The following is a 26,483-nucleotide window of genomic DNA, read 5'->3' on the forward strand; positions in this document are numbered from 1 at the left end:
TCGGGAAGCATTTTCTGCCATTTTCGCTGTCTGTCCCCAGCTGTCAGGGCTGGTGCTAGCCCACTGCAGGCCCTAAGCAGGAATATTTTGCCCCCCCCCCCCCCCCCCCCCCAACACATACTAATACGAGACCCCCTCGAGTTGCTCAAGGCCCTAAGCAATTGCTTAGTCTGCTTATGCCTAGCGCCAGCTCTGCCTGCTGCACTCCCTGAGTGTCACTGCATGGGCAGTTTGGCAAAGCCCAAATGAAGTGAGCCCCCCCCAGCCCCCGCCCGACAGATGTGCTGCTGCCAGGCACAGAGGCACTCCAGGGAGCCTGGCTGATACACTGCTTGGTTCAGCTGTGATTGCCGGTGGGGCAGGAAAGGGGGAGCTCCGTGCAGAGAGGAGCAGGCTGGGTTGGGTGAGTAATATTTGTCTGTCCCCTGAAACATCATCTCTTTGGCCCCAGGATGCTCTCCGATGCCCTATGACTATCCCACGCCAGCTTCCTCCAGTCGCAGCTCAGCCACGGATGATTTCTGCTACGTCTTTGTGGTCGAGTTGGAAAAAGGGCCCATTGGGCTGGGGATGGGCCTGATTGATGGCTTGGTGAGTACATTCCGCTCGGCCTCGCAGAATATTTCGACCTGGGCTCGTGCTGCAGGGAATGTATTATATGAAGATGAAAAGTGACCTGTAAAGCTAATGCCGGGTGTATGCCCTATAGCTAGCCCCGGCTTCCTTTCCTATGAAATCTGACCAAGTGCTTGCTTGGATTAATCTCTGGGGTGAATGCAAGTGCCATGATCTCTTAGGTTATACTGATGGATCCCAATAAGGCCCTGTAAGGAATCAGATCTCAGACACCTGCTAGCTCAGACCTAGCTGTAATGCTTATATCAAATCTGCCCCAAGGCCTGCAGAGAATAGATTCAATTAGATATGCCCAATGCTATTGCTAGAGTCCTTTGCGGCAGAAGGTTGCAAGGCTAGGATGCAAGACTAAGGAAGGCCTTTCCTGCCCCGTCGCAAGTGACAGGTGAATGTCAAAAACAATCTGGCCGGATGCTGGCCAGGTGGAGGGCACCCTCCAAGAACTCATTGCTGAGTAGGCATGAAATGGTTTGTCCTGCCCTGCATTCACGGCACACGCTCAGAATAGCCAGTGCTGAGTGCAAGCAGAAAAGTCTCAGGAACGTCCCTGCTCTCATGCACTAGGACAGTGGTCCCCCACCTTTTTTGTCTGGCGGGTGCCAGACGACGAGCCCCGGAGGACCGTGGTGGCGGATGAGCATCTGCCGAAATGCCGCCGACAAGCAGCGTCAACCAGAGGCGTCGCCGCCGAAATGCCGCTGAGGTTCGGCGGCGACACCTCTGGATGCTGCTGCTTGTCGGTGGCATTTCGGCGGATGCTCGTCCGCCGGCCAGTACGCGGGCGCACTTAGACGCACCCACGGGCACCGCGTTGGGGGACCCCCTGCACTAGGGGTTGCAATCTGGTTTAGTGCAATGGGTCACTGTAGCTGGGGGCTTTCTCAGCAGTGCATTAGTCTGTAGAAAATAAGGCCTTCCCCCTAGTTCCGATTGCATTCCATGTGCACTCAGTGAGGGAGCTTTGTCCTGCCTGGCTTGTTGATGATTCTTCTCCCATATTTAAAACAAACAAGGGAAGCGTGGCCAGCAGTCTCCTCTGTCCACCTGGAGGCACAAACAGGGCTGAGGGCTGCCCTGCTTTCTGCTTGGATGAGAGCACACCCGTAGCCCAGGGCTTCAAACACCCATCTTGCTACTAGAACCCCCAGGAGGTCCACAGGCAGCAGTAGATGCCAGGCCCTCAGAATTTCAGGTTCCTCCTAGCTCTGCAGCAGCCTTGGCCTGGTATTTGGAGAAGCTTGGCCTGTTGGTACTGCAGAATTCTTGGAGCAGGTCATGAGACTCCCACTGAGCGTACAAAGGAACTAGGGCACGTGTTTGGCATCTTCTCAGTCTGTCGGAATGCATAAGCTGGGGGAAGTCACTGGTCCGAGGTCTCCCTCTGTAGGTGGTGGGGATAGACTGCAAAATCTATTTCATGCACACACAACTAGTGTTCGCCTTTTCTCTTGTGAAGTCATCTGCACTTGGAAAATGTTCTGCAAGAGCCTCACCCTTGCTCACATGGATTCAGCTCTACCAGCATTAGCAACATTGGGGACCTTTCTGTAGCTGGGGCCTGGGCTGCTACAGGCGATTAAAAAAGCAACCAAAACCCACCCCACACAGGGCGGGACCATTTTCAGAAATGCCGGAGTCCCATTTTCAAAAGTGACTGACACGTGGAAGCTTATTGGAAGTTGGGGGCCCTTAGCCCCCCCCAAAACAACTTAAAAAGGGGACTGTGGCACGTCAGTCGTTCAATTGCTTTTGACGATTGCACCCAGTGTCTTGTAAGCCTGCTCTGAGCAGGAGTTTTAAATGCCTGCAGCAGCTAGTAACCAGTGGACGCTAAGGCTCCCAACACTGCCGATCCAGAGATGTCGAGTCCGAGAAGCTGTGTCCCCCTTTGCCTTGTGCAGAACCTGTCTCACCACTGCCCTGGTACTGACTGTTGTTAATTGCTTACAGCACACCCCTTTGAACTCTCCTGGCATCTACATCAGGACCCTCATCCAGGACAGTCCTGCAGCCTCAGATGGCAGACTCTCCCTAGGAGACCGCATCCTGGCTGTTAACGGCACCAGTCTGATCGGAGCAGATTACCAGAGGTAAAAAAAAAGCCGGGGTGTGGGAGGCTTTGAAGGCAGTGATGTATGTTGCAAAACAGCAGGCCTGGCCTTACTGGAGACTTGGCCCAGTACTCAACGGTGCAGGAGAAAGTCAGCGCTCCACCCTTCTCCAGCAGCTGCAGGCATTTTAAACTTCTGCTCGGAGCAGGCTCACAGTCTCCTAGTTGCTCCTGGTGATGCCTGGGCTAGTAGCCAGGTGCTTAGTACACAGAGGGGAGCGTTCTGTACCACAGGGAAGGCAGGAGAGCCACCATGTGGGTAGCAAAGTGGCATCAACAAAGGAAGTTTGTGAGAGAAGAGGGGAGCCAGGAGTTTCAGATAGCTACTGATGGCAAAAAGTGTGGGTCTGGTGAAAGATCAGTGCTCTCCTGCCAGCCTGGCCATGTATTTCCCTGCCCTGGAGTCCACCTGCTAGAGCGGGACACACTCCATCCCTGGCCACCACCAGGCCAGTTGGTCCGACGCTTTCAAGATAACCCCTCAAGTGGCATTTCGTTGAACTGTGGCCCAGGGTCCATTCAGTTGGAAGCAGCAGCAGCCTCTGCAATTGGCCTGGCCCTTAGAAAGCTCCAGCGTGAGTCTCGGCTACAGGGGGATGTTATTTTGACTAGAACAGCTCTGGGCATTGCAGGAAATGCTTGTTTCTAATAAGTGACGTTGCTCTGGGGGGGTCAGTGCGGGCTGCGCCCCTCGTGGGGTTAACAACAATTCCAGAGGAGAAACAACCTCTGCTGGTAGCACCGAACATGCAGCGGTTGTGTGTGTGTCTCCTGGGATCAGGCAGTGATCCAGCTCGGGGGGACGGGGACGGGGACGGGGACACGGTAACTTGTAATGGGAGCAAGGAGCAGCCTCGTGTTGAGTATCACCGGCTCCAGCCTCACTTAATGCTTCCCGAGGACAATTAAATTAAAGCCTCAGCCCCTCCTGGCTTTCTTGGCTGTGAACAAAGAGCTAAGCGAGCTGGCCAGCAAGCGTAAGGGGGAGAGATGGGAGAGAACCTGAGTGCTCGGGAGCTGGAGGAGGTTAGAGAAGTGCGGGAGATGAGGAACTTTAAAGCCCCCCGCCCCCCACGTAAACATCAACAGCAGCTACCCAGAGGAACGCAGTGAAGCAGCTGCACCCCAAAAGCCTGGCTCTTGGGACCTTGTCTCTAACGCCTGCCTAGCACTTGCTGTGCCGAGGGCGAGTGGGGGATGGCGCCGAGGGAGAGCCTCCCGCAGGACTGCCAGCCCAAGAGCGGACTAGCGGGATCCTCAGTGGGTCACACCAGCCAGCCGCTACTCTGGGTAGTGAGCGTGGGGCCGTGGCATTAACCGCTCCGTTCCTGTTTGGTCTCTCCAGTGCCGTGGAGCTCATCCGGTGCGGAGGGAAGAAGCTGCGGTTTCTGGTTGCCAAGTCCGACATGGAAATAGCCAAGAAAATCAGCTCCAGCTCATCATCGTCCTCTTAACGCTCATGTTGCAAGGGCCTGTCCATGGCCCCCTGCAAACGAAGCTGCCGCCAAGGCCAACTACACGAAATCTGGTGGGATGGGCAGAGACTGTGCCTGGAACATGGAGGATCCAGTTGAAATTGCACCATTCCAGGACTAAAGAACTGTTCTCCATTTGCTTTTCAGCCTGCTGGGGGTCTCTGTTCTGCTCTGCACTGCTGAGCGAGTGGGGGAGGGGGCTTTACCATCCAACCCCCCCTCCGCTCACAGCTGTATCACTGATGTCCTTCCCCCTGCCAGCCTCAGCATGGGGTTTGCATAGCCCACCCCACGCTCCTCTCGGCAGAGGGGAGATCCCGTTCCAGGCAGTCAGGGTGCTCGTGGGCTCCACCGAGGTTAGGAACAAGCTATTCCATTCCTCTGCACTCAGTGGGCACGGCAGGGCTGGTAGATGAGCTTGCCTGATTGGGAGTGGGGGGCCCTAGTGGCGGCTGTTGCAATTATTGCGTTACCTAGCGCTGGCACCTTGGAGATTTTGAACACCTAGTGATTAACATAACAATTACAGTTATCATAGGCCAGAACTGCCAGGGAACGTTTATTACAAACTGAGGTTCCTGGGTGGCTGGGCTGTGAAAGGTGGCAGCAGAATGTCCCCCCTCACCCTTCAAGCTGGATTCCCGAAGTTGGGGGTGTTTTACGTACTAAGAAATGACAGAACAGCCTGGGTGCCGGAAATGACTGGGGGGCTGCACAGGCAGTAGCAGGCCCAGCTGTGACTTTACAAGGACAGGCTTTAGCACCGTAAGCTGACGTGTGGGGCTGTCATGGTGGAACTGATGTGTTACATTCACTTCCTCCACAGCCTGAGAGTCAGTTCACCCTGCCCTAGTGTAGTGCCTTGCTGCTGTTACACTAGGCCCATCACCCCTGGGCCCTGCACTGGGGATGGAAAGTGGCTACAGCAGAGAGAAAACAGCGTGAGAGCAGCTGCAACCGCTCCCAGGCTTGGCAAGAGGGCGCTGCTGGAAGGGTCCTTCTCCTTTCCTCATCACCGTCCCCCACCAAGGAGCGGGCCACTCCCCTGCTCTGGCATTGGCCCTGTTGCACAGGGGAGCTAGTGTTAAATCTTCTCTGTGTCACTGAAGCTTCAACAGCTTTCAGCAACATTGGCCTGGGCAAAGGCTGTTACCCTGTGAAGCCCTCAGCCCAGGTGAACTAATATGACCTCTTGCTTTGGTAAAGTACTCACAGGGGTACAACCTGCGATCCATTACAAAATGGAGACATGGCTGCAACCCAGGCAGAGTGGCTGCTCTTACGTGATCTCTTTGGCTGCATGGGTGATGCCTTATCCTATGCAGGGGCAAGCCCAGGCTAATTGGAGAGACAATCTTTTTTATTGGACCAACTACTGTTAGAGAGAGAGAGACACACAACGGTTGAGCTACACAGAGCTCTGCTTCAGGTCTGGGAGGGGCACTGCTAACTACAAGATCCAACAGACAGTTTAGCATAAGTACTTACCACATATTCTAACCATTCAAGGGGAAGCGGCCTGTTAACACCCCTGTAGTCATGTAGGACAAAAATGGGGCAGAGGGTTAGATTGGTGGAATAAGCCAGAAATCCGTAGCAGGCAGCCTGTAGCTCATTAGTAAGCGAAGAAGTCAAACCTCCCCCACATAAAGCTAAGGTCATACTTTTGAAGGCACCGCTACTTTTGCAGCTGGACTTGACTAAGTGGAAAGGGCAGCAGTCAGATGGCTAGTAGCCAAGTTGCAGGCCCCAGCAGGTATGTAAATCGAACTAAAAGTAGCTCTGGGGGTAGTTGAATGTGGATGCCAAATCAGAGGTAGTTTTAAAAGGGGTAGCCAGTGCTGTAACATACAGGCAGAGCTGGGGAGTGCGCCACGGGCCTGATTCTGTCTCCCATGCACCATCCCATCTTCTGCATATCTCGGCTGCTCAGACCTGCCTGCTTCTGCCATGCCGCTGATGTTAAACAACGTCTGGCCTTGAAAGAGACATTCCCCCTTTTTGGAAAGTCAGTCGCAGCTTGAACTGCTTATTCCCAAGAGCCCACACAAATCACTCCACTCTCTCCTGCCAACCACAAAGCAAGGCGGCTGCTCGACCATGTGGGGAAATGTTTTAATTGCAAGTATATTCTTCCAGGCTGTTGGAGATGAGCTCTGTGTGTGGGTTAGCAAGTGCAGAGAGAGAAAACCCTCCCCTCTGAAGCCAATGGTAAAACCACAAACTAATCACTGTAAGGTGGAAGTGCGGGGTTAGCCCACCCGCCATGCCACAGGGTTCTGTGCAGCCTCATGGGCAAGGCATCTAAACCCCCATTGCAGCTCTCCACAGAAGGCGAGTGTCTGGCTTCTGTGCTGCGGCATACTCAGAACACCTGGGCTAGGCCACCTGGACAGCAGTGACTAGAGATACCCTTTAATTGGAACAGAAGCAGGTAACCGCAGGAAGACAGCTCAAGGCTCTTGCTGCCTTATTAACGGTCAAAAGAACTGTGAACATTAGCTTGACCTTCCTCCATTGAGCCCTGGAAGCACCCCCCGGTCCATGCCCCTGCCAGCTGAGGGCTGCAGAGACAGGCACAAGAACTGCCCTCGAGCCTCCAGGGAATCATGTAGATCCTCCCTGCAGCCCCGCTTGTCCCAGCCCAGGGAGCAAGAGCCTGAGTTTGCAGCATGACAAAGCAGGCCCAGCTATGGCTTGATTCAGCAGTACCAAAGCAGGCCACACACATACTGCTCTCCAGCTTTGCAGCCCCCCCTCCGCCCCTAAGGAGAATAGCATAACTCACCCCACAGGAGAATCAGCCAGCCTCCACAGCTGGATGGGAAGCACCAAGGAGTCAGTCCCCAACTGTCTCTAGGCAGCACTGCTTACTCTGCTAAATATTCCTATTGCCGGAGTGCAAAGTCAGGGGCCCCTGGAGGGCACACGCTCGCTGCCAGCAGCAGAAAGGGGCATGACCACTCCCCCATTCTTGTTAACACTGTACATCTCTACAATGTATATAGTTCTAGTGCAGACCTGGAACAAAGATCAGTGCCCCCCGGTTACAGGGCTGCTATGTTCACGGAGTTGTTCTTGGTGTGAAAAATAAACTGGATCCAATAAAACCTCCCTAAGCTCCATTCTGGTGGCAGGGGTTTGGAGCCTGGTTAGGCCTTGCCAGGTTCAGTTTAACTTTAGAGCAAAAAGGGAACAGGGGCAGGCCCTCGCTTACCTAAATCATTCCCGCAAGCTACCTACGCTTCACACCATTTCCTGGCCACAGGACTTGCCGTCTTGCTCTAAGCACCTGTTACAGGCAGGGAGAGCAGAGCAGGTGGGGTAGGAACAGCAGGAGGAGTCGCAATGCAGTCAGAGCAAAGGCGAAGGAAAAGACGACATAATAGCTGAGTGGTAGGACAGGGCAAAGTGCCCCTCAAGGGACCTGCTTTGGAGACGGCCCTCTGGATTTTCAGACCCTTCCAGCCCACAGCTCCTTTGGCTGCTGCCATGGGCTGTGAAGGGAAGCAGGCTGGGCCCCTCCAGCAGATGCCCCTCAGGAAAACCCCAATTCACATACACTAGCCAGCGCCCTTCCCCTGTATCTCTGGGTTTGTCTGTCTGGGGTGCATGCGGAGTGAGTGAGCTGCTCCTGTCTCATGGGGGTGATGTCACTGGTCTCCCCGGGCGGGCCAGGACCCGAGTCCCACTGTGGGAACATCGAGAGGAGTCAGTGGAAACACTTCCTGCTGCAGGGGCCGAGGGCAGAACAGCCACCCACGAGAGGAAAGACACAAACCACATGGTCAGGCTCGAAGACAGAAACGGTCGGCTCTGGTTATTCCTCTTTGCCGTCCTTTATTGCCCATTTCCAGGAAGGTGCAGCTTGGAGCACAGCCTCATCCCTCCACCTTCCCCATGTTCCGTTACGCAGAGTCAGCAGCAGCAGGTTAGTCAAAATACAGCACAGAGCCAGCCAGGTCTCGTCAGTCAGAGCTCTGCAGCGTACACTCAGAACTGCCAGCACCTCACCCTGGCACGAAGCCAGTCCCCCTTTCTAACAGCCGGCTGGCCGTCTTCATGGCGAGAGGCAGGGACACGTTAGTGTCTCGGTGAAACCGTGGGCTGGCAACCTCCGCTGATGGCGTCAGCACAAACTGAGCCACGCTGGGCATTTTCAACAGGTTCATCAGCTCAGCGGCCCGGGTCAGGATCTCCTCATTGTCTTCCTCGCTGTACACCGAGGCCATGGCCGGGCTCTGAACAAACGCTCTCATCTTGGACAGGAACAGGGACATCCTGCAGGAGGGAAGGACACAGCCCTGAGCCAGCGGGAGCTTCAAGAGAACAGCTCTAGATTCATAAAGCTCCTGCCTCAAAACCACCACTCTTACATCACTCCCTAGAGAGAGCCTACAGGTGAAAGCACCCTCCAGCCGGAACCACATCCTCTCTGTCACCAACACCTGCTGGGTAAAGCTTGGATGGGAACAGCTGAGGGCTTCCTCAACAGTAACAGTGTCACCTCACTCCCTTCAGTGCCTCCTACTGGGAGTGGCTGGGATTACACACTGCCTACAGTACACTAGTCTCGCCAACCACTACCCAGACACATGCACAAGATGGTTGCCTAGCTATAATTTGGGCTCCCCCGATCACACTTTTCTATTGCTTTCACAGTTTGCCTTGTTTCAGTTCCTGGGTTTTTCATTAAGCCAGCAGGAATACAGCAACGAACATTTGCTTGGTAACCTGGCTGAACTGCACACTTAACCTTGACCTGCTGCCCTGTTTCACACCTGGGGATCAAATCTTGGCTGCGTGATGCCAGTTTGGTCAGCGTCGTCATGAGAACCGTGATGACACGTGGCGAATACTTGGGGATGCTGGCCGAGGGCCGGAGTTGCGTGATTTCAAACAGCATGGCCTCCAGGGCTTCGAAGAACTTGTTGATCTGCTCCACGGTGCACCTTTTGTCGTATGAGACAGACATGTACTCTCCAATAGCCCAGACCTGCAGCAAGACAGGCAGAGAGGTATATAGACACCATGGAGAACAGTCTAAGGACGTGACAGATGAGATTAGCTTGCACCAGAGGTAGAGAGGACAAGGAGGAAGTTTGTGAAGAGAGTCCCCTAGTAGCCTGCAGAGGGGGCTACAGGTATCAGAGGCAGGCAGGCTGGCTCCTTACCACGTAGGTGAAGATATCCTCTTTGTTCCGGATGTTGCTGACAGTTCCTGAAAACTCCAGAAGCTCCTTGGACAGTTCCACTACCAGGGAGGGGTGCAGCTTACACAGAAGCACCAGCTGGGAGCTCAGCACTCTGCCAGGAAGAAGGGAGAGGGCGATAGCTCGGGAACACAGACACCACCTCCAGACCACTTGTCACCCACAGATCTGAAAGTGCTCGACAGAGGAGAGCAGCGAGATTCAGTATTTCTGTTATGGCAGCGCCCAGGGCCTCGAGCAGTATCAAGCCCTATTGCACTAGGCAGACCTCATTTTAGTGACCTGCCCAGCAACACAGACAGAGGGACAGAGTTACACAGAATCCCTCCCTAGCATGAGTTCCATCCCCAGAGTTTGGGCTCAACCAACTGCCTGGCACCACAGAGATCAGAGCTGGCTGCTCACCAGATTAGGTAACCCCAGTGGCCCACTAGTAAGGGAGGAACCCGCCCCCAGACAAGAGTCTGCACAGTGACGACCAGTGAGTGCACGTGTGTGAATGGCAAACAAGTGCCTCAGTGTGCTGTGATCAGGGTGTGCATGACATCAAAGCCCTGACTGCAGTGCCCAGTGGCTCCAGTCACTGTCGTCAGGGGTGGGAGCTCCCTGCAGCTGTTTGTCCAGAGGGCTCATCCCCAAGACTCTGGTGTCCAAGTGCCTGTGACCCACATGGTTTTCGTGACCAAAGAGAGGGAGTTGTTGATTTCCCTCCACGCGTGCCACCCGCAGGGCACCATGTCACCGTGCCCTCCGAAGAGAGGCCACGCAGGGATCGTGCCACGGCTGGTTCCCGGCTACCCTTGGAAAGCCAGACCGGGGCTGAGGGCTGTGTGCTGTGTAACCCTCCTCCTGGCAATTCCATCCACTCTCCCCCCTTCTCAGAGGCGCCCATACTCACCTATGGACATCGGCCTTAAACGCCGGGATCTCGTAGAGCTGCTCACTCCTCTCCAGCAGCACCAACACCAGCTGGTTTATCAGAGGCCCGTCTGCAAACTGGAGATGGAGAAGCATTTCCTTCAGCAACACCACAGCCCCCAGCCACTCCAGAGGGGATGCCTGGAGGAGCCTGGCAGCCTGACCCGAGTGACACAGGGTGTTGGGCAAGAGCCTTGCACTTGTCCTGCTGCTGCCCACACTTGGAGACGCCTCACTGGTCAGCAGCTGCTGCTGGGAGCAGCCTGGCAAGGATTTCAAACCATGCTGAGCTACTGCAGCAAAGGCCCTTTAACACGAAAGGAGCCTGCCCAGCCACAGCCTATTCCGAGAGGTTCACTCCCTAGAGAAACACCCCCCACAATCCCAGGAATTCCCTTTACACCCACTCTGGGAAATTCAGGGTCCTGGGTATTTTCACCCCCCATTAAGGCCCAGAGCAAAGGGAAGAGGGCACCCTCCCGGAGTGAGCCAGAACCCAAGCCAGAGGGAGTTTAACCCTTTGGTTCCCATGGATATTCTTCCCATGACAAAGGGAACACCAGAGACAGCAACACACAGGACGTGAACTCCCCAGTTAGCTGCCTGCAGGGAGCCCTACCTCTGCCACCACACGGAAGTAGAGCCGCAGTAAGACAGGGATGGTGTCTGCACACTGCACAACCCGGGGACAGCTGGCCATGGACCCCAGCAGCTGGCGAAGAGGAGCCAACCTGTTGACAACAGACCCCAATATCACCATCAAAGCAGCTTCCCTGAAGAATCCCGGCTTCCCAGCCCCGCCCTTTTCCTCACTACGTCCTTCAGCTTTTGAACACCTGGCAAAACTGAAGAGGAGAGGGAGACGTGTGCCACATTCCAGCTGTGCCTGTATCCAGGAGCCAGCCTGTGATCGTACACACGAGCCGTGCACGGCAACCCCAGCTCTTCCTCTGCACGGAGCCCTGACTGCCGTGCTGCTTCCGCCTCCTGGAACCCACAGACCTGAGGCAGCTGTGAGACGGGGAGTCACAGCACCCCCATGCAGCTGAACCGGACGCTGGCTGCAGCCTCGTACCGCTCAGGGGAGTCTCTGGGGGCGGTCTCAATCCGGAGGAGATACTGAAAGGTGCTTCTGTAGAGCGGGTGGCGGAAGGCCTCCAGGCAGCTGGCTGGCTTGGCAGCAGGATCCCAGGTGGCTCTCTCCGAGATGGGAGCAGAGGCAGATCTAGTGACGGACACACACAACACAAACTGAAGTAATGGGAACACAGCAGCAAATTGGCTAGGTCGCAGTTAGAGGAATGTCAAGGCGGAAGGGCCCCAATAGCTGATCAACCCCCCAGAAAAGTTGCAGGTTTAATTCAAATAGTTCCCAACAGTGAAATGGTTCTCGGGCCTTCAGAACAAGAACAGCAACAGGGTAAAAAAGCAGGAACCTGTGTATAAGAAATGCTGGGTAACAGACGGGAGCCCAGGCAGACTGCACCATCCCTCAGCAGCTAGGCATGATGCTACTCTCCCAGCTGGCTCAGGAGCATGCCCTGGCAGAGGACGGTGTAATGCCCAGCAAACCCAGTGCTCCATAATGACCGAAGTCCCCTCTGCCAGCACACAGCTCCATTCTAAGCCTCCCTAGGTTCCCTTCCATGTGTGGGGTAGCGAGCCCCAGCTCCCTCTCTGCAGGAAGCCAGCTCCCTAGAGTTCCCTTCCATTCTCACATGACCCCCCCAGGAGAGAATCTGAACTTCATGTCTGCCCGAGAAGCTAACAAGGGCAACAGGGCAGGACATAAGTGGGCCTGGCAGAATTTTTATTTTCTAATCACTGAGATGGAGAATATCAATGTTTAGTTTTAAGCCTTTTTTTTATTTTTTTTTTATTTTTATCCATTCAAATTTTCACAGTTGCAGGAAATTATGGGTGGTGGCCAGATAATAATTACTTATTGACATGTTGGAGGCTCAAAAAGTTACAGCGTTATAACCGTCAAAACACAAAATATACACTGTAAATATCCTTAAACTCTAATCAAGGGGCATTTTTCTGACCTTGCCTATCTGTAAATTTCAATCATCATCGATGGAAATATTTTTTTCATCAGTTTGTGTCTATGATGAAATCAACGTTTACCAATACAAATCGAATCCTTCCAAGCCTAAATGTAAGACTGGCTAACCGAGACCAACAGTTCTGGCATCCTCTCTCTGCCAGTGGCCAATACCACGTGCTCCAGAGGGACGGACACCTACCAATTGCTCAGAGGTGGCCATGGGGGAAGGGAGGGAAATTCCTTCCTGACCCCTAACAACAGTCAGCCTACTGCTCAGAAGCATGAGACCTGACTGTCCCTATCTTTGCACATGCAGCAGAACTACAAACATTATTGGTCAGGTGCTTTCGCAGCCTCATATAAATCCAGCTATGGTAGCTGCTGCTCTGAACTGATGCGGACGTGGCTCTTCTTTGGGTGTGGGGCAGCCATTTCAAGCAGTTAGTTCTGGCTCAAAGAGTGGGTCAGGACACTGCCCAACGTCAACGCCCTCCTAAAGAGGGAGGAGGGGAAGATGTCGTCACCTCAGCTGGATGTCCAGAGCAGCCGCCAAACACGGCAGGTCAAGCAGCAAGTGAAAGATCTCGATGGCTGTGTCTGCACCAAGCAGAGCTGGCAGAAGGTCCATGAACTCAGAGATCAAGGCTGGGCTATTCCATGCTAGGAGCTGCAGGGAAAAACAGGCAGGGACTTTCACAAGCAGCTAGCAGTAGGGCTGCTTCTCCACCACCTCCCCCCATAACCGGGCTGGATTCTCCCACCTCAGAGAAGGCAAAGCATGTCACAGCGGAAGTTACAGGGGCACAGGGAGAGGAACAAAATGCACAGAACTGTGGAGTGCCGGGGCAGTTCAGCTCTGAGACCCCACAGCCAGAGCGAAACATTTAGAAGCGGATGATCCAAGTCTCTCACAAACCAACACAGCAAGTTTCACCGCATGGAGCATTTGCTTCGAAAGGCGCTCAGGCTGGCCCAGCAGAGAGCTGGATTGACCCCACAGGCTCCAAAAAGGGGGATTGCAAGGATGACACAGGAGCTCCCGGAGGCCACCTGCACTGGGGCTGATCTCAGAACTAGCAATTTTGAGTCCCTAGCCTTAATGCAGGAGAATTAACCCCTGCCCCAACCAGGCCCTGCTGCCCTGGGTGTCGTCAGACTCCAATGAGGGAATTAAAGGGTGCTGTGGACAAACTAGGAACTACTCCATCCCACAACACAGTCATTCCCCTGGGATAGAGCCCATTGACACCCTTTCTGCTGCAGTTTGGTTGCCAAGCCCTTACTCCCTTGCCCACCCCCAACTACTGTATTACACACCCTGATGCCTCCAGATCAGAGATGCTACTCACAGCCTTTCATGCCCTAAATAACCATGTAAACATAGCCAGAACTAATCCCCCACCACACACATGCTTTTAAACTGCTGATGAGTCCTTCCACGCCTCAGCCTGTCTGTCATACGTGCATGGCAATGGGCCCCAAACTGTGGAGCGTGTGGAGAAATGTTGGGGATGGCACACAGCGGAGCCTGGCCAGCCCCTACGGGGGACAGGGCGGGAGCATCACCCAGACGCAGCTCCGCTCCACACCCTGCTCCGCCCCGGCCCCAGCTGCAGCTCCACTTCATACTCCTGGGGGAGTTCTGCGCCAAAAAATTAAAAATTCTGCACACAAATATTTTTAAATTCTGCATATCTTATTTGTTAAAATAATGCAATATAATCATGCTAGTTTCAATTATTTTGGTAATTTATTTAAACTATAATACAATGGATGGAGAATGGGAGTGGAGAAAATCCCCGAACGCCCTTTGTCTAATAGTAATGTAGCTAGTATTGATCCTTCACTTCTAGTTATTAGTCAATAAATATATGCAGCCATATGCTCAGTGTTACATCAGAGGCAACTGAAGAGCAAGTGAGGGCTGGGGACTCAAACTCGCAATTCACATTGGCTACTGACCATCTCCAGAAAGGTCAGTAGCAAACAGTTCATAGAGCACATTTTGATAGGAAATTTTTTCAGTGCAAAAACGTAGACCAGTTCTAATCACTAAAGCACCATAAGCATTTATAAGGTCACACTGTCCTTTATAATAAGGCTCCTTTACACCACTCTGGCAATGTAAAAGAGCCTTAAAATTTTTACACCTGTTTTATAATCTTGGGGGAATTCACTAAGAACAATGGGAAAAATTCACTAAGCAGGCAGGCTGCTACATGCTGCTCTGCCTGAGGGACAGAGCCTGCCCCACACTTACCTCCTCAGAAACATCCCGAAGCCCTGCCCCTTCACGCCGAGCATGCCGCAATAGTGAGCGAGAGGGACACAGGCATGACTGCCCTGCCCCAGTGGCGATTTATGTCTCTACCAGCTACTCTGAGCGCCCAAACCAACCTGCCTACACTGCTGGGGAGGGGTGCATGACCGCTCTTGCAGCTTCCCCTTGCTTCCCTGTCAGAAGTAATTTTTCTGCAGGGAAGCAAAAAAATCTGCGGGGGCCATGAATTCTGCGCAAACGCAGTGAGGCAGAATTCCCCCAGGAGTCACTCCACCCCTAGTTCAGCTCTTGCCCCAGCTCCACTCCACCCCGGCCCAGCTCTGTCCCCAGCTGCAGCTTTGCTCCACCCCCAGCTCAGCTCTTGCCTCAGCCGCAGCTCCACTTCTAGTTCCGGCTCCTCCCCCATCCCCAGCTCCTCCGCTGAGCCAACTGTGCAGCTGTAGAGAGGGGGCACAGACAGATTCCATTAATAGTAAGGGGGAGTGCGACAGGTTTAGGCACCACTGGTGTACAGCCACCTCCTTGAGCATTAGGGGCTTCCATTCCAAGGAAACACGTGCATGAAGAGCAGTGCTTGAACCAGCCCCAGCCCCCGTACCTTGAAGAGGTTTGGGAAGCTCCGTCTGAAGATGCTGAGGTTCTCTGTGAAGAATTGGACGTTGTCCCTGCAGAACTGGATAAACTCAAAGGCCAGCATTGGGCTGTGGAAGAGCTGAGCAGGAATCCTGGTGAACAAGTGCTTGTAAACTGCCTCTGAATCCACCGCTGCTGTCTCACCTGGGAAGGAAGGCACACTCAGGACCTCAGCCCACCCAGCAGCCACCCTTCAAGGGCTGGAGATTTTTACAGAGTGGCTTTTGTAACATCAAGACCAAGCGCAATAGGAGAGGGCGGTAGTGCAACTCCTGGATCTCCAGCACTGGGGAGCCCAGCTGAGAGCATGTTCAAAGCCATGCAAGCAGCAACTGCTGCTGGGGAGGCACAGAGAAAGAAAGCCGGTCCAGCATTGCTGAGACAGTGCAGCGTTAGATACACTAGCCTAACACATGGTCAAAGCTAGAGAGTAGCAGGAAGCCATGGAGAGGAAGAGTATTTCTGTGCCTACTGATCCAATCCTGCCTCTCAAACAGAGGCCTGAGTGAGCGCACAGGTACCACAGAGATTCCCAAAGCTTATGGAGGCTGGGGGTGGGGGGCGCAACAGAAACAACATCCCAACCCCCAGCAATCCCTGTCTGAGCAGCTCTAGAGAGGACAGCCCATGTGCACTGTCAGCTTACTGTGGTTCAGGAAGAACTGAGCAATAGGCAGCAGTGCCCTGGCATAAGCGAGGTCCCCACTGATTCTGCCATGCAAGATCTTCAGGCAGGAGAGCGTCCGGTACACATAGGAGGAGTCCTGCCTGCAGATAATATCCATGATAGTGACAGCCTCGATGAGACACTGCACGGGAAAGTACAGCAAGATCAGAACTGTGCAAACAAATCCTCCCCCCCACCCTCCCCCCTGCCCCTTGTGTACTTACGGCTTTTTGCAGGTCCCCATCTGGTTTCTTCAGGGCCCCTGACAGATAAACAAATCAAACTCAGTCCCCTGGTCCACACTGGGTATTTGTCATTGTTAAACTGGGCAATGCTGCTGGTATTGGCATGGGCTCTACTGGGAATGGCTTAACGCTGTCAAGTCCATTGTTAGATCAGTGGAAGCTCGCCCTTCAGCCAGCAAAACCAATGTGATGAACTGAGCCCTCTTGGACCTCCACAAAACACAGTGCATCCTTATCGAACACACAGCAGCCCTCTCCACGTGTGGAAGAGACGGCCCAGAATTAAGGATGGTGGGGAAGAGCCGTGGACCCTCCTAACTCAGGTAGTTCTGAGCAGTTACAGTCAAGACAATCCACACCCCAGTGTCAACAGTTTCCAAAAGCAAATCAACAGCACGAGGTAGAACACAGAGTCTGGCAATAGAACCAGGTGATGTTTGAGAGCTAGCAAGCAACTTCTCCCATCCCCAGCTAATCTCTCTAGGGAGTCTCAGCTCAGATGCCTTCCTCCGCTTCCCCAGACACTAGGGAGTCAGTTAGTGACTCCAAGCCAGAGCCATGGCCTAGCAGGCGGCTTGAATAGATTCTTGGGCCTAGTCTCAGACCAGTGGGGACTGTGCCCCCGGCCCAGCAGGAGACTGAGCAAGATGATTAAGAATGACCCTGAGGGGCTCTGACGAGAGTCCTACATATTCAGACCACAACTCACGCCGGTTGCTTTGCTCGATAAGCCGCTGGCAGTATTCAAAAGCCTTCTCTCTTAAACGCTCCTTTGGAGGAAGCAGGCGACTGGAGGTGGAGGTAGCAGAGACCATGGACATGATAGACCCATCTACCTCTGATTTGTCATCTGCAGAGAAGAGATCATCGCAGATCACACACTGCACGGTACTGTTTGAGCGTTTCACCTATGAACGAGACTTTACAAACTGCCCAGCTCACCATGGGGGAAGAGACGGTACAATGGAATACACCCCTGTATTCACACCCTACACACTGTGGTAATAATCTTTGTACAAACATGCCTTGTAAGGGATCGTCTGAAAACTCGTAATTTGCTGATCAGTATTGTCCTGGTAAAATATGTGTGGCAACATTGTTTGTGAAGTTATAAGATTCCCCTGTATGATGTTATCAGCACATGCTCCGAACCCCACAGCCCAACCAGAAGTCAGGTCTGTCCTACACAAAGAAATGTGTGCTTGCCTTAATTTGCATTTAAACAGTAAACAGAGTCAGCAAGCAGAGAGGAAAAACAAAGGAAGTTTAAACAGAGGCATTTCTGACTTTTATGCCTCATTACTTGTAGTCACTTAAAATCTCTCTCTTTGTAGTTGTTAAACTTGTTTTACTGTTTTATCTAATCCAGTGAGTTCAGATTGAAGTGTCAGGATAACTCCATTTGAGGTAACAAGTTATGTGCATATCTTAAAGGAATAACGGACTTCACATATTTGTACTGCCCAGGAGAGGGCTGGGCAGCAGAGGATATACATTTGTGGGTAAAGATCTGGGACCAGGGGTGTGTTGGGGTCACCCTGCAGCATAACCAAAGGTGGTCAGAGCCAAGGTGTGGCTGGCTGACTGCAACACACACACACTCACAGCAGGGAGTGATTTACATGCTGGAGGCTGTTTGGGGCAGTCCAGGCTGGAGGCTACAGCAGCAAGGCACTGTAAAGGACACCCCGGATTGCAGGGCAGGGGTGACAGCTACTCACTGGTCTGGATTGTACCCTGGTATGTCACAGAGGGGAAGTGGTATCTGATTCCAGTCCAAGGGGAACATTCTCTTGGAACATTCTGTGGGAACATTACGACAGCACCTAAGGGGATGCTATCTCCACGCCTGCCCTTCATTTCTTTTGGTTCATTCTGGCACATCAGACCATGGTCATTCAGCAGGCCCACTGTGACATTTCCTTCACAACAGTTGTAGCTCTGGCATCCCCAGCTATTGAATTCAGGGACCCTCAATTCCAACCCACAACCCTCTGTTGGACCAACTCGGGCAGCAACTGGGGAGACAGTGCCAAACACACTGAACCAAATGGTGGTTTCATGGTGAAGCCACCAGATGCCCTTTCAGGACTAGATCAGGAAGCACGTCCCACTCGGGATGTAATACAATACTCAACCCCAGCCTCTAGGCACACACCCAGCGCACCAAGCCAGTACCTGAATTAGGGCTGTTTGCCCCCTCGCTCCCATAGCACAGCAGCCACTTGCGCAGCATGGAAAAGGCCTGCATGTTGAGCCACTGGTCCTCTGTGTAATATTGACCAATTGAGAGCACTGTGAAGAAGTCTGTGGCAACTGCACCATCCACCTCTGTGATAGGGCCAGGCTGGGAATTAGAAGATAAACTGGGTGAAGGGGTGGGACTTCCTGAGGTAGAGATTGTTGGGGAGAGGGGAAGTGGAGTTCACCAAACACATGAACTGAGTCAGTGAACAGGTTTGTATGTTTACATGTATGTAGAAGATGGGGCCCTCCATAACAACCAGAGGCCCAGGATGGGAAGGTGCAGGTCTTTTTCCATGGGAGGGGCCCTCAAAGTCCTTTTATTTCCCATCTCCCTCAAAAGCCACATTTCAGCAACCTTCCGTTTCAAGATAAATGGTTCTCAACACATGTCCGTGTGGTCACCAAAATCTGCAAGATGCTCTCTTCCACCTCTCCCTGGGGCTAAACCTTCTGTCTCTGTACTCCCACTAGCCTAGGAGTTTGAAATCCAAACTCTGATGCCCAAGGTGCCTGACTGCTGCACCCACTGGCTGTCCAGCTGGCTAAGAACAGCAGCACTTCTAGATCACCTTTCCTAAAAATGACCTGAGTTCAGGAGCCTTTAAGGGTGGGGTGGGGAGGTGACATGACATGGTCCAGGTCCTTTGTGAGGGTCTCTGGAATTCATCACTCACCTGCCTTGCCCTGGGATTGGAGAAGAAGCCTCCAGAGGGCTGTGCAACTCCTTGCTGAACACTTGCGTATCTCAGCCAGTCCACCATCCTTTTATTGACCAGATTGGTCTGATCTACAGATGGAAAGCAATGCAGGTAAGGTTTAGACTCATCATAGCAAGAGGCCTCTGCAGCACACTAGTCACTAAAAACTGCTCCCGAACTGGTATACTTTAAACCTAGCCCAAGACTGCCAGCAGAACTCTAGTCCAGCTCTTAGCAACTCTCAGAGCAAAGGGATTCCCCCAGTCAAACTCTGTAGGTGATTTTCACACACACTCACACTCACACTCTGGTTCTTCTACTTTTACACAAGCTCAGAGACCAGCATCTTTTGTATTCCGTTCACAGCTCCGTATACGATTCCCACTCCCTGGCCTTTCCCCCACCCCCGACTCCTGTTCAATGCTATATTTAATTTCACCAATGTTCTGCACAATTCTTCAGCCTGAAGTCAGAAAGTGAGCACAGGCACCTGGGATTTGTAATACAGATCAGCCCAATGGTACATCTATTCCCAAGTCCTGTCCCCAACAGCAGCTATCAGATGATGTAACGGACAATAATGGAATAACCTGTCTGTGGGGGATGTTTTTTCCCTAATTCAGGGAGTTGTGATTAGTCTGAGGCTGTAGCATGAAAATGCATATCCCCTATACAGTTTTATCCTATTGAAGGTAGCAGAAGCCCAGGGAAGTGGTGCTGCATCCCAGGCAAAGGCAAATATTCCATTCCAGCATCCTCCTTCCAGCCTCCCCCAGTCTCTGTCCAAGGAGCGCAAATCTCTGAGCAAATTCCCAAACCTTGTCGCAGCACAGTGCAGCATCTCCTTTTCAAAAGAGTATTTCTGCACCTTTTTCCATCGAGCCCTCCATGACTGGAATGCTCTCCCAAAGCCTACTCATCAGGCCATCACCTCCCCCCAAATTTCATCATCCCCACCTTTCAAATTCTCTGCCACTCCAAATCCCACTCTACCAGGAAACCTATGAAAAGTGAACTGGCTGTTCTTCTGTATTCACGAAATAGAGAGACGCAAACTGGGGAGCCATGTAAGCCTTTCCGCCCCCACCCCAAGCTCCTCAGGGTACATATTTATATTGCAATCGCACTCAGAGGCCCCAGTGCTATAGCAAAGATCTCTCTGCCTAAAGAGCCAGTGTCTTTCTGTCCCGTGAGGCGCCTAGCACACTCGAGAGCATCGAACAAAGAAGATAATGATCCTCAATGGATCAGAGTTTCACTTTCCCTGGGATATAGGTGCCATTTATAATGGCAATTTGTAAGTATCCCAAGTCATACTCTTGGTCTAAGCCTTCAAAGACCCTTCTCTTTATCACCATGCTGCGTGACTGTGATCTGTTCATTCTCTGTGGGTCTCTAGGACCCTCTTGCATTTACCTTCAGTTAGGCTTGCTGGCGATAGACTGATGATTTTGGAGAGTAGAGGAAGAAGGTGCCGTGAACTGTGACCCTCAGGCAGTCGCCCTTCCAGGACTTTTACAACACGCTGCCCCACTGCTAACACCTCAGCCTTTTTATTTCCCTTAAAATGAAGCAAAGATTAAAACAAGATGACCATTTGCAACTGAGATTTTAATGATTTCAGCTTTACAAACGCTTAGATGAGAGCCTCTCTGCTCTGGTGCTGAGTGCATCTATTTTACCATAGTCCACAGATCTCTTCTACAAGCTGAAGCCACAGTTCCCAATGGAGAAAACATCGGATGAAGCAACAAGTTTGTGGACAGCCACAATTTAAAGTTGAATTTATTTGCCAAAAGTGGCTTTAGCGGACACCCTTCAAATACAATGCTACATTCATCCAGCATGGATGGAGAGGCAACCAACAGAGCTAACTCCTCCATATAATCCCTAGTGGTGAATTTGCCAGTATGATTTTTAAACGCAAGGCTTGTGGCTTTGAGTCAGATTGATGAAACATGTTCCAACATGCCTAGTTAGCTGGCACCTATAAGGAGAATAAAACACTCTCTGTTTTGACAGTCTTGATGTGGTTTAAGATACATAATTAGACTGAATTGTCAGGGGACCTGGGTCTCCCACAAAGATTACCCCTCCTTTGGGATGACAGGCAGATACCAAACCTTTCGAGAGGCTGCCCTAGTGGTAGAAAATGGTTCTCTTCCTCCTCCAAAGCCATCCTGCTAGAGAAACTGAAACCCATTTGAGTATTCAGAGTCTCTGACAGTCTCCCCAGCTGGCTGCCTCATCCTCTTGGTCGGAAAGATGTAAATCAACACCAACCTGTGGCATGACCTTGTCCACTAGTTATCAGATGTGTGCCCTACTTAGGAAAAAGCAAGGGATTTGGTGTTGAGCTACACAACTTTCTAGAGGTGAGGGAGATGCACTTGGGAACCCTACTCAAGGCTAGTAATGCTGTTAACATACAAATAGATACACCCTCCTCCCCTCCCCGCCTCCCCACACACATGGACAGATGGAGCAAAGAAACACATTAAAGAAGAGGCTTATGATTTCGGGATCATTACAGTAAAGGAAAATGGTACGAGGACACTTCATCCCTCCTGGGTTACAAATGTGACACAAAGGGAACTGAAGGAACCATGTCGTCATGCTGCTGACATGCACCTCCAGGAGCCCTGCCTGCTTTCTAGAGAGAAGCATGAATGAATGATGATCAGTGGCAGATTTCCAGCTTTTAACAAGTTTACATGCCACTTAGAGGATCTGCTCTTCACCTGTTAGAAATGTCCAATGTCTAAAATTACATCTGCTAGTCTACTCTCCCAAAAGCAGAAGACCAAGAGGCAGAGAAGCCAGGGAAGAAAGTTGCTGCAGCTGCCTCTTTCTGAGGCAACAGTAAGGCTACAAGCTCTGGAAAGCTACATGTCTCAGGCAAAGTACGCGGGACTGACAGAGCTGCAATGACAGGTAGGCAAATAGAATGAGTGACTCACTTCCCACATCCACTTCATTTCCTTGCAGTTAGAGGAAGAACCCATCTAAAGGAGACATTGACAGGCAAGAACGAAAGATAGGAGGGTCTTTTTGTAAGGGCTCTGCTGAACAGTTCCCACTTTCATTACATCAAGTGGGACATTGCTCATTAGTGCCACCTGCTACAATGAGTTGCCGTAGCAGCACTAAATCTGCCAAATCAAAGCTTTAGCAACATCAAAATAGAGCAAAAAATGTGTTATCGTTTGGTTTCTAATTCAAGGGTAAATACACAGATGAGAGGCCAGTTTTAGATTTTGGAATTTTTACATTTTAACTATGCAACTGCTTTCTGGGGAAACTATGCAACTGCTTTCTGCTTTATAAATAAGTTATTTTCCCTAGTAAAAGTACATTAGAGCCTTGCACACAACCCGAACCTGACAACAAGTGAAAACAACCCTCCGCTCCGCCTTGGGTCATCTCTGACCACCTCTACCTGCCCTTGGGGTTAGCAGCAGCTGTGTGCCATGTTACTGCCAGCCACCACCACCTTGCTGCACTCTGTGCATGCTGCAGAATGAGCAGGCCAAGGAGTTGCAGCACCTCTCACTTTGCAGCACACACAGCGCAGCAAGTTGGGGATGGCCAGCAGGAGCATGGCATGCAACTGCTACTGATCACCCTTCACCACCATGGGCAGGAGAGATGGATAGTGGGCTCGGGGAGCCACCATCAAGCCAAGTCCCAAGGACGAGGCAGTGGCAGCACTTACACAGGTTGCGGGGGAAGTGTAGGTTCAGGTTGGTTCAATTCTGACAATGACTCAACACTCTAACGTCGGGCTGGGATCAGCTGTGCTTGGCTCAGGCTTTAAAGTTAGGCCAAGCAGACCTCTACATGTTATGAAAAACCAGCACCATAAAGAGGTTAGAAGCCACAATAAATTCACTTTTCAATCCTTTCCTTTGCGGGCATGAGCAGCAATAGATTGAACTCTATTACAGGAGCTTGCACTGAAAGGTTCCTTCCCGCTCCCCAGGTCACAGAGCCCACTGCTCTCATCCCCTCACGCTATGCACATGTTGATTTTAAATAGCTCATTATCAAATCTTGAATACACAGAAAACTTTACCATTTGATTCCAAACAAGGCATAAACTATTCTTCTTAATTTACTTGCAGTTCCTTCTGTTCTTATTTATATACTTGTAAGTAAATTTTACTCCCCTTGAGTTAAGTGAAGGGGTGATGAAGTCTAGGCAAGATTCCTGACAGCACAGTCCATCTACCTGAGCCAAGAGGATGGAGGACACTAGACTCAAGAGCTTTGCATCCTGGATTTCATCGCAGGATAGGATCAGATAATTGCTGGGTGACATCTCTCTCAAGATGGCAGCACACAGAGCCTGAATCTGCTCAGGACACTTGGGCAAACACAGTACTTTCTGCAACAGCTCTACAAATTTGCCATCCAACCTACAAAAAAAATAAAAATAAAATAAAATAAAACAAACAAAAACCAGTCATTCAGGCATCACTGAAAGAAAACAAGAGGATAAGAACGTTTACTTATATTCCTATTTGACAGTCTTGATATAGTGTCTTCTTTGAGGCTGTCCCTAAGTAATCTCATCTTACTCAACCTCTTCAGTCTGAGCATCTCTGAATCTCACTCCTTTAATAAGGCCTGATCCAATTCTTAACAAAGTCAGAGGGAATTTTTTCCACTTACTTTAAAAGGAGCTGGACAGGATCTCTAGTTTGCAAGGGGCAAGAGAGTGGACTGGATTTCAACATCTGCAACTAGCACAGTGTTTTCAGTAAAGGGAATTTTTTGCAGCCACCCAGCCTTCATTTCTGATCTGTCAGTCACAGAATGCTTTTGCATCTCCTGTGTACTGGAGAAGCACAAGCTTCAGTTTCAACATTTTATATTCTAATAGAACCACAGCTGCTGGGATTAATACACTGAAGAGGATGCTAAGAAAATATTTTCTGTTACAGAAACAGAAGACCAAAAAAACCCACAACCAAACACACACACAAATTCCATCTTCACAAGATTTACTTTTCATGGTTAAGGTGCAAAAATACAGATGTTATATAATAACAGACAGTAATAGATTTAAAAGAGCATAGCACTCACCCCTGGGTACAGTGACATACTGGTAGATACATTAAAATACAAAAAAGCTATTAACTATTTCTGGTCCCTGCAAATGCAATCCACAAAGGAAGTAGGGCAGATCTGTAGTAGTACTGATCTATAGAATGCTGAAACACATTCTTGACAATACCCCGTTACAGTGACTGCCTAACAGGGCTTAACATGTCCTCTCACTCACTTCCGGCCATATTTTGTGGCTGAAACAATAAGGAAAAGTCTCTGCAAACAGTCAATGGTATCATTTCCCAGGTCGCGATTCTGGAGAAGGCTTGTGATTCGGGAACTAAACTTCCTCAGTTCTTCATCCTGGATCTCCCTAATGAAGAAGAGCAACAGAGGAATTAGGAAGCCCTAAACCAGAAAAAATCCATGGTCTAAAACAAAAACACATAAGTCCACATTCCACTGCTCTGTTAATCTCAAAGCCAAAATACTGGTATCAAACCTATTTCTGTGATTTGAACTGTCTGAAATGTTTGTTCCTTTAAAACCATTTCCCCTTTATTTTTGTGCTATGCAGTTTCTATTTGCTTTTCAAGCTCAAGAAGCCAATTTCTAAGCCTCTTCTCAAATGGCAAGTGTCCTTAAAGAAAGGAAATAAATAGCTACTACCACTTCAAAGCTATGGCTGCTAAACTGGCAATTTAAGTGGGAAAAAGCTTTAATATCTCCTCAAAACAAGCCATTCATCCCTTCATTTGCCAGAATGAAAACAAAGCCAAAGCTAGGAAGACCCAAGGGATGTCTGCAACTCTCCTCTGAACACATCATCCTGCTGGTATCTCAGCAGTCCTCTGAAAGCGCAGTATTTTAGTCACATCCTTGGGAGCAAGGTTTCAGGAGGGCTTCTGAGAAGGCTGAATCTGGAATCGTTTCCAGTTGCACTGCAGCTGCACCCACTCCCACTGCCTATTGTCAGCAACTGGAAGCCTCTCAGCAGAGACCAGTTCCAAGAGGCAGCCTCCTGTCTGAAGCGTCCCCTTCTAGCGGCGATAGATTGGGCAAGTCACTTCACACCCCTGCCTCAGCCTCCCTGGCTGGACAGCGGGGAGAAAAACGCTCCCCTTCCCCCTGGGTTTGCAGATGTCAGTGTCTGAGGAGCCCTCAGTGTGGGAGCACAAAGCGCTGGGAACACTCATAGCCTCGGGAACTATGTTGCTCCATTCACCAACCGAGACACAACCCCCGTCCCCTGCCCGCCCACAGCGATCACTGCCCTGAGCAGAACCAGGGACAGGCAACACCCCCACACGCGGGACACGTAACCCAGGGAACCCCGGCGTCCTGGTGCCAATTTCCCCACGCGGGACACGCACCCCAGGCGTCCGGCTGCCCCTCTCCCCACGCGGGACACGGAACCCAGGGAACCCCGGCGTCCTGGTGCCAATTTCCCCACACGGGACACGCAACCCAGGCGTCCTGGTGCCAATCTGCCCACGCGCGGCAGGGAACCCCGGCGTCCTGGTGCCCCTCTCCCCACGCGCGGCAGGGAACCCAGGCGTCCGGCTGACCGGAGCCTCTTCCCCAGCCACCAGCGACCCCCGCCTCACACGGGGCCGCGTCGCTAGCGGAGCGGAGTGAGGTCTGGTTAAGCCGGCTCCCCCCGTACCTGGCCTGCCGCAGGAAGTTTTCCGCCCCCGGCGTGAACATCCCGCCGCTGCTAGTCAATGGGCATAACAGGACTTCAGGGTAGCGGAGGAAGGAGCCACATTGTTTCCGCTCCCTCCCCGGCCACTTCCGGCAGGCGGGTCCGTGCCAGATGCGGGCTCGTGGGGAACGCGGCTGCCCCCGCACGAACAGTTCCGGGAGCAGTAGCCGCTCTGCCATCCTCCGCTCCCGCGTGCTCTGATGGATCGCTGCGCAACATAACAGTATCCTTCCGCCGCGCAGGGGGAAGGGGAGGTAAGAGAAATAGTCCCCCAATTCTTAGGGGAGGAGGGGACGGATTGACGTGGCTGAAGGCTCAGTTCAAGGGTCATTCATGTACAGTCCCCCCCATTTCCCCTCCCCGCGGGAGTGTCAGGGGCTTGCCTAGGCCGTGCAGTAGTACCACCTTTGCCCCTGCACTCCCTCTTGTTGCCCCAGGATGAATAGGGGCCCAGCCCCCACTTATCCCCTGCCACGGCCTGGGGTGCACATGGAGCCCGCAGGGGCTCACACTGCTAAAGGGAAGGGGCACCTAGGGGCCCAGCCCCCACTTA

The 26,483-nt window shown here is 51.8% G+C and overlaps 2 protein-coding genes across 4 annotated transcripts in view; one reads left to right on the plus strand and one right to left on the minus strand.

Moving 5' to 3' along the window:
- RADIL (Rap associating with DIL domain) overlaps positions 1 to 7,871 on the plus strand; it is a 71,057-nt gene extending 63,186 nt beyond the window's left edge. Inside the window, exons 13-16 of the mRNA XM_029911273.1 lie at positions 185 to 353; positions 452 to 591; positions 2,587 to 2,726; positions 4,092 to 7,871. Coding sequence (XP_029767133.1) covers positions 185 to 353; positions 452 to 591; positions 2,587 to 2,726; positions 4,092 to 4,200 — 558 coding nt within the window. The 3' untranslated portion in view covers positions 4,201 to 7,871. The remainder of the gene's footprint in view (positions 1 to 184; positions 354 to 451; positions 592 to 2,586; positions 2,727 to 4,091) is intronic.
- A 51-nt stretch (positions 7,872 to 7,922) lies between these two features.
- AP5Z1 (adaptor related protein complex 5 subunit zeta 1) lies at positions 7,923 to 25,992 on the minus strand. 3 transcript variants are annotated; one of them, XM_026650597.2, is made up of 17 exons: positions 25,892 to 25,992; positions 24,461 to 24,598; positions 23,405 to 23,591; positions 20,590 to 20,734; positions 19,150 to 19,262; positions 18,407 to 18,575; positions 16,938 to 17,078; positions 16,208 to 16,245; positions 15,963 to 16,125; positions 15,282 to 15,460; positions 12,927 to 13,069; positions 11,428 to 11,577; positions 10,972 to 11,083; positions 10,333 to 10,430; positions 9,396 to 9,528; positions 9,003 to 9,217; positions 7,923 to 8,502 (listed from the first exon to the last, which is right to left on the minus strand). In XM_026650597.2, the coding sequence occupies exons 1-17, from the start codon at positions 25,930 to 25,932 to the stop codon at positions 8,232 to 8,234; spliced, it is 2,436 nt and encodes an 811-aa protein (XP_026506382.1). In that variant the 5' UTR covers positions 25,933 to 25,992; the 3' UTR covers positions 7,923 to 8,231. The 3 variants fall into 3 exon arrangements, with proteins under 3 accessions (XP_026506382.1, XP_026506384.1, XP_026506385.1); XM_026650599.2 differs by lacking the exon at positions 25,892 to 25,992 and having other exon boundaries at positions 24,262 to 24,552; XM_026650600.2 differs by lacking the exons at positions 23,405 to 23,591; positions 24,461 to 24,598; positions 25,892 to 25,992 and adding an exon at positions 23,249 to 23,391.
- Positions 25,993 to 26,483: the final 491 nt, after the last annotated feature.

The sequence above is a fragment of the Terrapene carolina genome, unplaced genomic scaffold (assembly GCF_002925995.2).
Source record: "Terrapene carolina triunguis isolate 2854851 unplaced genomic scaffold, T_m_triunguis-2.0 Scaffold93, whole genome shotgun sequence".
Classification (NCBI taxonomy): domain Eukaryota; kingdom Metazoa; phylum Chordata; order Testudines; family Emydidae; genus Terrapene; species Terrapene triunguis.